This window comes from Poeciliopsis prolifica, unplaced genomic scaffold (assembly GCF_027474105.1).
Source record: "Poeciliopsis prolifica strain line A6 unplaced genomic scaffold, Auburn_PproV2 SCAFFOLD044, whole genome shotgun sequence".
Lineage (NCBI taxonomy): Eukaryota > Metazoa > Chordata > Actinopteri > Cyprinodontiformes > Poeciliidae > Poeciliopsis > Poeciliopsis prolifica.
In genome coordinates this window covers 2,181,411-2,195,212 of record NW_026562419.1, presented here as the reverse complement: position 1 = coordinate 2,195,212, position 13,802 = coordinate 2,181,411, and the positions used below count along the sequence as shown (strand labels likewise).

Genomic DNA, 13,802 nt, shown 5'->3' with positions numbered 1-13,802 from the left:
TATTCAAATTCTATTTTTACTTTTGCAAATTATAGAAATTAAAAGCAGAAAATGCTGCAGAGCTCCAACAAATGCATTGTGCTTCAACTTAAAATTGATATTTATTGGTGGACTACTATATCCAAAGTAATGGAATGAGTAGTTTGAATGTTAATGGAAACTCCAGGTGTTAATCTGAAAAGAAAAAACTAATTTTGTTAAATGACTTTTAAGTTTTGATTATCAAGAAACTGGTGTTGGGTCTATTTTGGTTCCCAACCTGCAAAGAATCAACCAAAGACACAAATTACTTTTCTACACCGTCAAACACCGTGTTGTGTCTCCTCCACCGGCTCTCAACTGCCTTTTATTATGTTTACAAGAAAAAAGGTTGGGCTTTTTCACACAGTCACACAAACAATTGATCAATAACCTTAACCACAAGATGTTTTGGGACCTTCTGTGAACATGCCCTTACCTGGACACAAGGCTGACCGTTATACCTGTGTTACCAGGTAGCTGCTAACACAGCTACCTGTGTTATTACCTGTGTATTCTTATAATAATAACAACAACAACAACAACAGCAACAACAACAACAACAACAACAATAATAATAATAATAATAATAACAACAGGTAGCTGTTAACACAGACAGCTAATGATCAAAGCAGCTGGTATCACAAGCATGTATAAACATTTCCAACCCCCAAGCAAACTTCTGAAAAAACAGTTAATATTGTACCACAAAAGAAAGGAGTCAAGCAAACAACACACAGAATAATAATATAAAACATAGCCTTTCAAATAAACTCATAAGTAAATGAACTTAGACAATTTTTCTAAAAACTGGTCATGGGTCATTCTTTCAGAAGCTATTCATGCATTTTAATAACTTGGGAAGTTGCATATGGATCCATATGAATGAACCAGCTGGGCCTCAAACCCGAATTTGTATTTTTTCCAAGCTTATATGTGCCAATGCAATTTATTTTATGGTTTGATTTGCAAACGCAACATGTAGTGCATTAATGTAGTGCATTAATACTAATTGAAAACCCTGCATTTTTTCAACAGTCTTATAAACAATTAAAAAGTATGGGATATATTGGTATAATTAGCCTTTTAAACATATAATTGAACCAAATCTCTAGTTTATGTTCATTTTTTGTGTAATATTTCACAATGAAGCTGCAAAGGTCTGGAAGAATTTTTTACCTTTCAGTGCAAATATAAACTTTAAATGTTCTTAACTTTCATTGCAACTGGAAAGTTTTTGCAGCATAAATGTTGTATATCTGAATATTTCAGATAAAACAATAGGAACAGTTTTAAAGCCTGCAACCATATATATTGAATGACTGATATATATAGTACAACCATTATCTAGGAAACTTGACACCTCGTAACTGACATTGGAAAAAAGAATTGAATGAACAGATTCACCCAGCGGTGACTTGCTTAGTGAAAGTCACAAATCTTCCAAGTCATGCTGTTTCAATAATAAAAATTTTAGTAAAAGATCAAGCAGAGTAAAAATAGAGAAAGTAAATTTTAAACATAGTAAACGAGTAGAAGTTAAAAATTAAGAAAAGGCTAATTCAAAGAAGGTTTTAAATAAACTCAAGGTAGGCATAGTCTTACAATGCGATTAGTATTAGTGTAAGCATTAATTCTTTAAGATAACATACAAGTTATACTAATTAATTTCCCAGTGATTGTTGTTATTCTGTTTTAAAGATATCTTCCTCTCATTCCATTCAATATGTTCACTATGTGATCAATTCAGTCTTTATGAGTTCATCCTTAACTTAATAGTGATTGATGAAATTATATTTCATTTAATTAGATTGATATTACTAAAACATTGCAGAATTTCTCTGAGATTGTGAGAACTTTTTATTAGACTTCTTCTACATCCTGTCCCATTATTCTGCAGATTAGAAAAATGTTCCAAACCTCTGAAAGAAAATCCAACAGTGACACCTAGTGGTTATAAAACGGATGACAGCAACCTCTTCTTTCTTCCTTCCTTCCTTTCTTTCTTTCTGTCTTTCTTTCTTTCTTTTTTTCTCTCATTGTTTGTGGTCAAAATCAGTGCATCTGTTTTCACCTCCTTATTTATTATTAAATCACACCAAATGCTGAATTATAATTGCGTCAATTAATTCATTATGTAAAGCTGCAAAGTTTAAACTACATTTTAAAGACTTAAGTTAAATGTTATGTATTGAGTGAAGCCATAAGCTTCATACAAAAAATACCTCTAACAGATTTCACTTGAACATTTTTCATTCCCCAGTTTCTAAAGATTGAATTTGTCTGATTTTCTGCAGTTTATGTGCAGAAATCTTTGCGCAAACATGTGATAAGTAATAACAGACACATCTTAGCAATATTAAAATGTCTCAATGTTTTTAAAACCTACCTGTCAATATCAGACATACACTTTTCCTGCTGTTGGATGGGAACCTTTTTAACTTTTTACAAGTTTTTAGTAAGAAAAAACAAAAAGTGTAAATGTTCTGCAAATTGTTTTTCTGTAGATCATATATATGTCACCAATAAAATTCAACCGTTCAGCATGACCTCCAGTGAAATATGATAAACCTGAATGATAAACAAACAGGTTTTATCCTCAGAGCTTCTTAGTTCATGACCTTGACCTGAAAACGTCTCTGCAGTCATAAACATTTACAGCCCACAGCAACATATTAAAGCACAACCTGCATATGCAGCTCAGGAAACTCATGAAAACCTTCATAGATGACATACTACACATTTATATTTCATCAATTTTCATTTTACATTGATCATTCTGATATTAATTTATTCTGAGGAATCTTTTTTAAAACATTGCTTTATATCTGGATTTGCATGAATATTTAAACCAAATCTAAAGACCAGCTTTATTCCAGAAACCATCAATGTGAGCTATAGTTTATTATTTTATTCATTTCCTAACTTTTCCTCATTTTGTTTCATGGACCTAAACATAATAAGTATAAATATTTTCCTTCCATGGAACCGCAGAATAACCCTGTTCATGTTAACATTTACTGAGATTCTCTGAAACTCAGGTATCAATAATCAGCTGCAGGTATTAATGAACAACCTGACTGCTCTGACAACCATTTGAACTCCAGAAAAAGAGTTCAAAGCCACACACAAACTCTCTCCAATACATACGCACACATACACACACACCTGCCTCCGACCCCCACACACACACATTAAAGAAACTGGATTGATACACAAATTGAACTTGCATTTGACCTGCACCTGCCTTCTCAATCTGCTGCCAACCCCTCACACCAAGCTCCTCAGCACAACAAAAAACACTGAGACATAATGAAAACAAATGAAGTATAGGAGAAGGGGCATAAATAGAAAATTAGGAACGCCCGAGGGTTAATGACATTGACCTGAAAACATCTCTGGAGTCATAAACATTTACAGCCCACAGCAACAGATTAAAGCACAACCTGCATATGCAGTTCAGGAAACACTTGAAAATCTTCAAACATGGCATAATACACATTTATATTTCATCCGTTTTCTTTTCACATTGATCATTTTATTTCTGAATATTTAAACAGAATCTAAAGACCAGTTTTATGCCAGAACAAATCCATATGATCTGTAGTTTATTATTTTACTCATTTCCTGTGTTTTCTCGTTTTCTTTCATTGACCTAAATATAAAAAGTGCAAAGATTTTCCTTCCATGCGACCGTAGAATAACCCTGTTCCCGTTAACATTTCCTGAGATTCTTTGGAAACTCAGGTATCAATAATCAGCTGCAGGTATCAATGAACAACCTGACTACTCTGTCTCCAGAGTAACATGGCGAAGGTGCAGGCACTCAGTGTGTCGCACTCAAAATAAATTAAACAAATAAACATTTTCTTTGTTCGAATTTAATAAAGCAATTTAAACTAAATTGTCTTGATATTTATGTTTCTTTGAACAATTAAATTCACTTTTTGTGTTTTTCCCCATGACAGAAGAACCTCCTGACCAACCAGTCCTGGTCACCAATCCTTCCTTTGATTCCTGATTGTTGGGGCAGGAAGTCTTCCTGGTGTCCTGCAACTTTTAGATACTTCAGCACACCTGGCTCCAATAGCAGCTCATCAACAGAGTTCTGCAGAGCCTCACTGCATGCCAGTGAGACAGTTAAATTAAAGTCTTTAGGTCAAGGGACACATCTGAAACTTGCAGGACTCGGGTCCTGGAGGAATGCAGACTGAGGCCACTGCCTAGAGGAACCAAAGCTAACGTTCTGTTTTCTCAGAGCTCACAGGAAACACAGCACAGCTGAGACAATGTGGTCCCACAACATGCCTGATATAAGATGAGAGTTTTTATGGCAATCTTAATTATTCTACATCAACAAACGGCTGCAGTCAATTGCAACAACTGAATCAAAGTTGATGATTCAGTTACATCTCAGTTAAGATGTAACAACGATGTTACATCTTAACATCTCTGTTACTTTTTGACATTAGATGTTAAGTTGTAACAAATATGTTAAATCTTAACATATTTGTTAAAATGTAACAGAGCTAAACATGTCAGGCAATCCTACAGAGATCTTTCAAGATCATTTACAGAATTATTCTTTTGGTCTCGACACACAAGAGGCAACATCAACCTGTTCATTTATGCAAAGAGGAGAAAATTGCTTTTCCGTCTGCAGCCAAGTGAATGGAAAATTTGGACATGTGAATTTTCAGGCTTGTATTCATAAACTAGCATAGTGTGTGTGCTAGTGAGCACACACTAGGAAATATGAAAACGGGGCATTTTTTTAACTTTGTCAAGAAAGTTGAAAATAACATTTTGTTCCTGTTGTTACTTCCTGCTTTGTATGGATCTATTTGTAACTTGGGCTTGTTAGGAATAAAATCCTAATTTCGTCAGATTAATATGTATCCTGGGACTTTTCACTGAAACATCACAAAGGATTCAAAACATCACAACTCAGAACACAAAAACAGGAAATGAATTAACAAGGACAGGAAGTACAAGCTAAATCCTTTTTCCAAAAAATGTCATCAGTGAAAATAATCCCTGATGCTGAAGTCATAAAGTAAAAATCACATCTTTGCTTTGATTTCACTGAAACATTATAGAGTCACTAGTGTATTATTGACAGGTCTGTCAGTGACTGTGTATAAGAGCAGCTGTTTCCAGGACCTCCAGACAGAAGAGCTGAAGCTTGTCTGACGCTGAAGTGAAGAAAAAAAGGTAATTTTGATTCTGCTTTGGTAAAAGATTTGATCTAACTTTTTATTGAGTTGAGACTGTTTGTGTTGTTGAAGGTGATCTTCAATGACTCTGAATGTTCTGATGTTTCTTTGAGCTTGTTACACTGCATTATGTAATAATGTAATACAATTGGGTTTCATAATTACGTTATATTGAATTATTATATTATTATAATGAACTATAGTTTAAAACACACATTTTACTGTATATTCACAAAAACTAATCAAGAAGAGCCTTTGCATTCAGATCATCGACCATTTCAGATTTTATGTACTTTCTTAAAATCCCTCAAATATTAAGTCCTTTTTTAAGCCAGAAGGGCAAATTATTTCAACAAAGCTGATGGAAGAGCAGGAGAACATTTTTGGAAATTTCTACTAAAACTCTCAGAAAACAGTAAATGGTTGCAAAACATGATTGAAATAATTTTGCTACAGATGAATTTGAGGTGGCTCTCATCCATCAATTCAACCGTCCAAAATCCATGCAAGCCGCATCTCCAGTTATATTAATGTTACATTTTATTTTGCATTATTTGTGCAATTGAGACTCATTATCTAAAGATCAGAAAGAAGTAAAATGTAAATGAAGAAACCAAGCTCATGTTTTTCATCAGGTGATGTTTGATTTAGATTCCTGATCATCAAGGTGAGGTGACACATCAGCAGGTATAAATAACGGAGTCTGAACGTTGGAGACACAGAGGAGAAGCAGAAGTTTGGAATCAAGTTCATTCCAGCTGCAGGTGAGAGATGAACACATGAATTCATTTACAACTGAGTTTGTCCACTAAGTTTCTCTATGTTTTACATTAACAGGGAATTTCATTGTGCTGCAAGTCAAACTCCAGATTTTCATCAAGTTTGATCAATTTATCCAGATCAACAGTAAAGATGAAGGTAAGCCTGTAACTTGCACTGTAAAAAAATAAAAAATAATTCATCTATCTTTATTTATTTTAACAAGGAAAGGTATTTTTAATGTTTAAAATCTTGTTAACAACAAATGACCAAAATAAAAATCAGCGCAGAGACATTGTACATAAATGTACAAATTATGAAACATCAATAATGATTAGAATATGAACACAAACAACAACAAGATATTTAACTATGTAGTCAAAAAATGTAAAAATTAAACAACTTCTACTGAGTTTGTTAATTATTTAAAATGTTTGATATTTTGTTCAGTCACTGAAATGTTGAGTAAATTTGAGTGTTTAAATTTATCCAAACACTCAATGCATGTAAACACTGTACATAGTTTTGGCTCTGGAAATAACATTTGTTAACAGGACTGATGAAATGAGTTGTTAAAAAATGGAGGATCAAACCAACCAGAAACCTTTGTTAAGGCAGAATTCAGCATAATTCTGACTGAAAATCTGGCAGCACAGCTTACAGGCCACATGCAGGACAAGATCAGGGATCAGGTTTAATCTGACTAAATGAACGTTAATCAGAGTTTCTCTGATGATGTTCAGAAGGTGTCATGTTCTGTCTTCCAGCTGTTATCACTTCTCTTCCTCCTGGCTCCACTGCTGATCAGCTGTGAAGCGGCTGAGGACCAACTGCCACGTGATTGCAATGACATCTACAATACGAACAAGAAACTTCACAGTGGAGTTTACATCATCTATCCAAGTGGATATTCATCTGCTGTTCAGGTGAACTTTATGTTTGGTTTGTTCATAAAAATGAAGATCCAGATTAAAGTTCTGTACAGGACCAAGACTGGAGGTTTATCTGTTAACAATGCTGAGGATGTTTTTACTTAATCTTCATACATATTACATAAACTGACTGTTTGAAACTGAACTTTCTTGATAGTATTTTTTTTTCCACATAAAGTGTGACATTGCATTACATAATAAAAACTGCATCAAGTCATGAATGTGTTTGTGTGAAGGCTTACTGCGACATGGATTCAGAGGGAGGACGCTGGACGGTGAGTCCATCTCTACATGAACTCTCTCTGTTTACACTTCAACTTGGTTTATCTCAGGATTCTTGGGGATTTCATCCAACAAACATCAAGTTCTGTTGAAAGAAGAGTCTTTATTGTCCTTCCATTTTCACCTGCCTGAGATAAGATTTGATCAGTTTTATCATGTTAAATATTGATTATTGATACCAATTCAGAGTTGGTACAAGCCACTTCCTTTTCACCCTGAGTGTGTCAGTGAGAACGTTGTTCACTTCTTGATCAGATTCCTTTGTTGTTCCAGGTTTTCCAGAGGATGGATGGCTCTGTAACTTCTACAGACCCTGGGCGGAGTACAAGAGAGGCTTTGGAAACGCTGCTGGAGAGTACTGGCTGGGTGAGACACCGACCTAAACAGTTAGTCAATGTATGGTTGGTTTATTTACTTAAGATATTTATAACATAGTTATAGCCACATTTTTCAACACCTGTTTATTGTCTCGACTTTCTATTTTACTATTGTGTTACTAAGTGATGGTGTGCAGGTGCAGGTCAAAAACTGAATATTATGGAAAAGTTTATTTCCATCAGTAATTAATTCAAAAAGTAACATTTGTATGTCATATTAATTCATTTCATACAGCTTGATATATTTAAAATGTTTACTTCTTTTAGTGTTGATGTTTGTTTCTGACAACTCATGAAAACTACAAATTCAGTATTTCAGAAAATTTGAATATTGTGAAAAAGTTCAATATTGCAGAGCTCTGGTGCTACACACTAATCAGTTTAAGTCAAAACACCTGCAAATGCTTCCAAATGGTCGCTGAGTCCAGGTCTGTAGGTTATTCAATCATGGGAATGACTGCTGACCTGACAGTTGTTCAAAAGATGACCTTTGACCACTTGCACAAGAGGGCAAGACAGAAATATAACAGCTAAAGAAGCTTGCTGTGCACAGAGCTGTTTTCACACACATTCATAGAGAAGTGAGGCGGAAGAAAAGATGTAGTGGAAAAGAATTGGACAAGCAATCAGGATAACTGCACCTGGAGGGGATTATGAAACAAAACCATTTAGAAATGTAGAGTCGGCTGCAGATGGAGTCAGTGCTTGAAGAGCCACCACACACAGATATATGCAACATAGATTTCACATTTTGCTTTCCTTGTGTCGAACTGATGCTGATGCTGATCTTGAAGAAGAACCTAAACGTCGTAGAAAATCTGTCTTATTGTGAAGAGGAAGACGCGACAGTCAAGACCCAACAAGAGCTGCAGATGTTGGTCAGAGCCATGTGGGTTCTCATATCACCTGAGCAACACCACAGAGTGATCGACTCCATGCCACGGTGCATTAATGCAGTGATCTGGACAGTAATGTGTGTGCAAAAACCTCAGTAAAAATCCAACTTTAATAGTTTTCATGTTTGTGCAGGTCTTGATAACATCCATGAGTTGACATCATATAAAGACTGTGAGCTGATGGTCGATATGGAGGACTTTGATGGAAAAAAAGCCTTTGCCCGTTACTCTTCATTTTACATCTATCCTGAGTTTTATGGTTACATTCTGCATGTGAGTGGTTTCAACAACACAGGGGGCGCTGGTGAGTCATGAGAAAAAACACATTCTAACTTTACTAGTCAGGATGAATTTATGGATGGATGGAATGATGCCCATCACTAATTATGTCTTTTTAAAATAAATAATTCAACTTGTGCTGGGTCTGAAAGTCGTGCAGTGAGTCTGGAAATGTAGAGCAAGGCACTGAGCATGGATCCTGGTGTGTAATATACACCAGGAGTGTATTATAACACACTCCTTGTGTATAATAATACACCACGAGTGTATTATTACACACTCCTGGTATTATAAGATATGATATGATAAGATATGTATAATAATAATAATAATAATAATAATAATAATAATAATAATAATAATAATAAAATAATAATGATGATGATGATGATGATGACAATTAATAAAGCTAATTTACTGTAGTTAGACAAATCAGGATTAAGAGAAATAGACCTTGACTGGATTAAATGTGTTGTGTCAGTTATATCTAAATCCAGAGTTTGTTCTTATGGTTCTGAAGCAGGAAGATTGATGTTGGTAGTTAATAGCACAAAGTAAATTTAATTGATCTCATTGATAATATCCCAGTAAGAAATTAACATAACTCATAATTTTTTTCACAAAACATTATCAGCTTTTCACAAAGTCAGCATTTTTGTTAAATATTGAAATTACAATTTTATTGATGTTGGATCACGCAGAATTTGTATTTTTTTTCACTATTCAAGCTTTCAACTGAATGTCTGTTTTATTCATATAGTTTTTGTATCCTATTATTATTTCTGCAGGAGACAGCCTTTCCTATCACGGTGGAATGAAATTTACCACTTTTGACAAAGACCAGGATAAGTTGAGAGGCAACTGTGCCAAAAAATATCTCGGTGCTTTCTGGTACAATAATTGTCACTCTACAAACCCTAATGGGATTTATCGCTGGGGGGCTGACAACACACTCTATTCTACTGGAGTGGAATGGTCTGCATGGAAGGGATTTAATTACTCCCTGAAGAGCATCACCATGAAGATCCGTCCTCTCATTTAAATCTGCAGGTCAAACATCCAGCAAAGAATAATGAGTTGCTTTTTCTTATAATCAACCATCAACTTTTAGCTTCAAACATGAGTCAAAAGTTCACTTGATTACTAATAAATATAATCCAGTTGATTAAATCATTGGTGAGAGTTTGCTACCTGTAATCAATTTATCTCTGATAATAAATAAGATGCCAGCAGCAATATTTGTGTGTCTGTATTTTTTTATATGTAAAATTAAAATAAGCCAGTTTTAAAACACAAATTGGGCCAAATGGAAACATTTTTAGAATCAAACCTCTTGGTTAAATGCAATTAATTGAAAAACAACCAGGTCTTCCGTAAATCTAAATTTTATGCTCAACTGTGTCAATGGCAACATCTATGTCTATTTAATGATCTGTTTATGTCACTTCCAGAGAAAATAAAGTATATCTGGTGTTAGCTAAGACAAAGAAATGGAGTGTAATTTGATTTTTATCAGAAAACAATCAGGAAGCGAAACAAGAACAGCAGAAAGTCATCAATTTGTTTTTTCTTGCAATAAAATGTAAAAAAAATAGCACAAGAACTTGATCTAATAATATCAGGAGAACAATAAAATATTTATAGTTTGACCATTTATAATGACCATATGATGTGCGTCAATGTGTTGAAAAAACAAATTACATGATTTTTAGACTCTGGAGATGAGTTGATTGATTTGATCAGGTTGAAGAAAGTTTTGTTATTATATGAAGTGAAAAACTCACTGAATGCTGAGGCGTAGTGGATATTATACAATTCACTAATTGTTCCTTTTCTGATACATAGTGCAGATGTTTGGGGAAATGCCTGTAATAATATTCAAATTCTATTTTTACTTTTGCAAATTATAGAAATTATAAGCAGAAAATGCTGCAGAGCTCCAACAAATGCATTGTGCTTCAACTTAAAATTGATATTTATTGGTGGACTACTATATCCAAAGTAATGGAATGAGTAGTTTGAATGTTAATTGAAACTCCAGGTGTTAATCTGAAAAGAAAAAGTAATTTTGTTAAATGACTTTTAAGTTTTGATTATCAAGAAACTGGTGTTGGGTCTATTTTGGTTCCCAACCTGCAAAGAATCAACCAAAGACACAAATTACTTTTCTACCACCGTCAAACACCGTGTTGTGTCTCCTCCACCAGCTCTCAACTGCCTTTTATTATGTTTACAAGAAAAGAGGTTGGGCTTTTTCACACAGTCACACAAACAATTGATCAATAACCTTAACCACAAGATGTTTTGGGACCTTCTGTGAACATGCCCTTACCTGGACACAAGGCTGACCGTTATACCTGTGTTAACAAGTAGGTGTTAACACAGCTACCTGTGTTATTACCTGTGTATTATTATAATAATAATAACAACAACAACAACAACAACAACAACAACAACAATAATAATAATAATAATAATAATAATAATAATTAAAGCTGCAAGCAGCCTCGAACGGCCCTCGCAGCCAAGCGCCGCTCCGGCCTATTGCCACCGCGGGGTACTAGCAACCGGCGCCTCACGCCAGCCACCACAGAAGCTCTCACGCAGTTTTCAGCTCTTCCGCCCGCATCGCGGAAGCTGTTGCTCAGTTTCCATCAACGCTGGCCACCTGCTAACACAGAAGTTGTTGCGCAGTTTCCGCGCCCGTCCACCAGGCGGTACGCACTGATGCGTTCGGAGGCGCTCCTTGACGATGCAAAAAATGTGGTGCAGATTCATTGGTTTAGCGAGGAAATATAGCTGGCGGATTAATGTAGGACGCGCAGTGGAGTCAAAATATATTTCAATGCTGTTGTTCTCTTTAGAGGTCAACAAAGTCATACGTATCCAATTTGTCGTCAGTCGGATGATCCACGTGTCATTTACAGCCGATCATATGCACATGGCGAAGTACTACAGTTCGTCATTTTTCATCATCTTCAGCTGTGTTTCTAAAGCACTCTATTTCATGTTGGAGTAATACTTACTCAGAGTGGCGAATTACTGAAATGGTTTGTAAGAAGTAAGAAAACGCTACATTTACTGCATGATTTAATTCAACAAAAAATTATCTGAGACATTTCTATCCTTTTAGAAATGTCATGGCAATGCTCTCACAAAGTTTTCACGCCCATCCGCCCGTGGATCTGTTTGTCATTGGTGGAGGAACACTGACACCTACTGGCGAAATACTGATATTGTTCTTCATCCTGTTTATCTGCTGTTTCATTTGTGGAGCAATACTGACCCCAAGTGGCGAATTACTGAAATGGTTTATAAACGCCAAAAATGGGATCAAAATCTGAACTTCAATCTAAAATGGCCGACTTCCTCTGGGGTTTAGACCATGGCTCCAAGAGACTTTTTGTAAGTCCTGACATGGTACACACGTGTACAAAGTTTCGTAATTGTAGGTTAAAGCATGGCTTGGGCTGATCTTTTAAAATTTTCTAGGGGGCGCTATAGATAAATTAGGCCACACCCTACAAATATTGTGATGGATTCCTGTCGGGGAGTGGATGAAGATCCATCCTTGTGAGTTTGGAGCAGCTGTGGCCAAAAATGTGGAATTGAGAGCCAAACGTATGGCGATGGCGTTACAGGTCACTTCGCCACGGCGCCACTCCCAGCTGCTCCATCAAAGCTGGTCTGGGTTGGAATCGTCAATACACCAACATGTCTTCTGTGTCTGGGCACAGTTTCATGTTGATGAGGTCAAAGGGGTCAGATAGCGACCATTCAGAGTAAAACATGACACTTCCTTTTCTCAGGGCGTGGCCTAAGTGATGTCATCATTCCACCATAGGGATTGTAGGACACCCGATGATGATCAATTCCAGAAACTTTGTGCCTCTGTGAGTTTCTGTGTAGGAGATATAGCAGTTTATTTTTTACGGCGAGTAGGTGAACTTTGACCCCTGCTAACCCCCCTTCAGCATTCTCAAAAACTCACCGTTTTGATAACTTTAGATGGGACATGCCTTATGAGCAGACTGACCGAGTTTGAAGCCGATCATCGAAATCTCTAGGAGGAGTTCGATCAAATAGGAAGGCTGTAAACGGCAAAAATGGGTCAAAATCTGAACTTCAATCCAAAATGGCCGACTTCCTGTGGGGTTTAGACCATGGCTCCAAGAGACTTTCTTTTAAGTCCTGACATGATACATGTGTACAAAGTTTCGTAATTGTAGGTCAAAGCATGGCTTGGGGCTGATCATTTAAAATTTTCTAGGGGGCGCTATAGAGAAATTAGGCCACGCCCACCAAATATTGTGATGGATTCCTGTAGGGGAGTTGATGAGGACCATCCTTGTGAGTTTGGAGCAGCTGGGCCTGAAAATGTGGAATTGAGAGCCAAACGTATGGCGATGGCGTTACAGGTCACTTCGCCACGCCCCCATGCCCACCTGCTCTATCGAAGCTGGTCGGGGTTGGAATCCTCAACACATCAACATGTTCTCTGTGTCTGGGCACAGTTTCATGTTGATGAGGTCAAAGGGGTCAGATAGCGCCGTTCTCAGTAAAACATGACACTTCCTGTTCTCAGGGGGCGTGGTCTAAGTGATGTCATCATTCGACCATAGGGTATTGTAGGGCAGCCAATGATGATTAATCACAGTAACTCTGGTTCCTCTGTGAGTTTCTGTGTAGGAGATATAGCAGTTTATGTTTTATGGCGAGTAGGTGAACTTTGACCCCTGCTAACCCCCCTTCAGCATACTCAAAAACTCACAGTTTTGATAACTTTAGATGGGACATGCCTTATGAACAGACTGACCGAGTTTGAAGCCGATCAATCGAAATCCCTAGGAGGAGTTCGATCAAATACGGAGGCTGTAAACGGCAAAAATGGCCTCAAAATTGGACCTTCAATCCAAAATGCCGACTTCCTGTGATACTTGCACTATGACATTAATTGTAAATTTTGAGCGTCCTGGGGAGCTCTACAAGTGTACCAAATTTCATGTCTCTAGGATAAAGTAAGTGAATAGCAAAGGGTCCTTA

At 36.3% G+C, this 13,802-nt stretch overlaps 1 protein-coding gene across 1 annotated transcript in view; it reads left to right on the top strand.

The window, feature by feature from the left end:
• The window catches only part of LOC129376613 (microfibril-associated glycoprotein 4-like), an 87,666-nt gene extending 77,671 nt beyond the window's left edge, over positions 1 to 9,995 (top strand). Inside the window, exons 6-7 of the mRNA XM_055056207.1 lie at positions 8,614 to 8,784; positions 9,548 to 9,995. Coding sequence (XP_054912182.1) covers positions 8,614 to 8,784; positions 9,548 to 9,801 — 425 coding nt within the window. The 3' untranslated portion in view covers positions 9,802 to 9,995. The remainder of the gene's footprint in view (positions 1 to 8,613; positions 8,785 to 9,547) is intronic.
• The last annotated feature ends 3,807 nt before the right edge of the window (positions 9,996 to 13,802 follow it).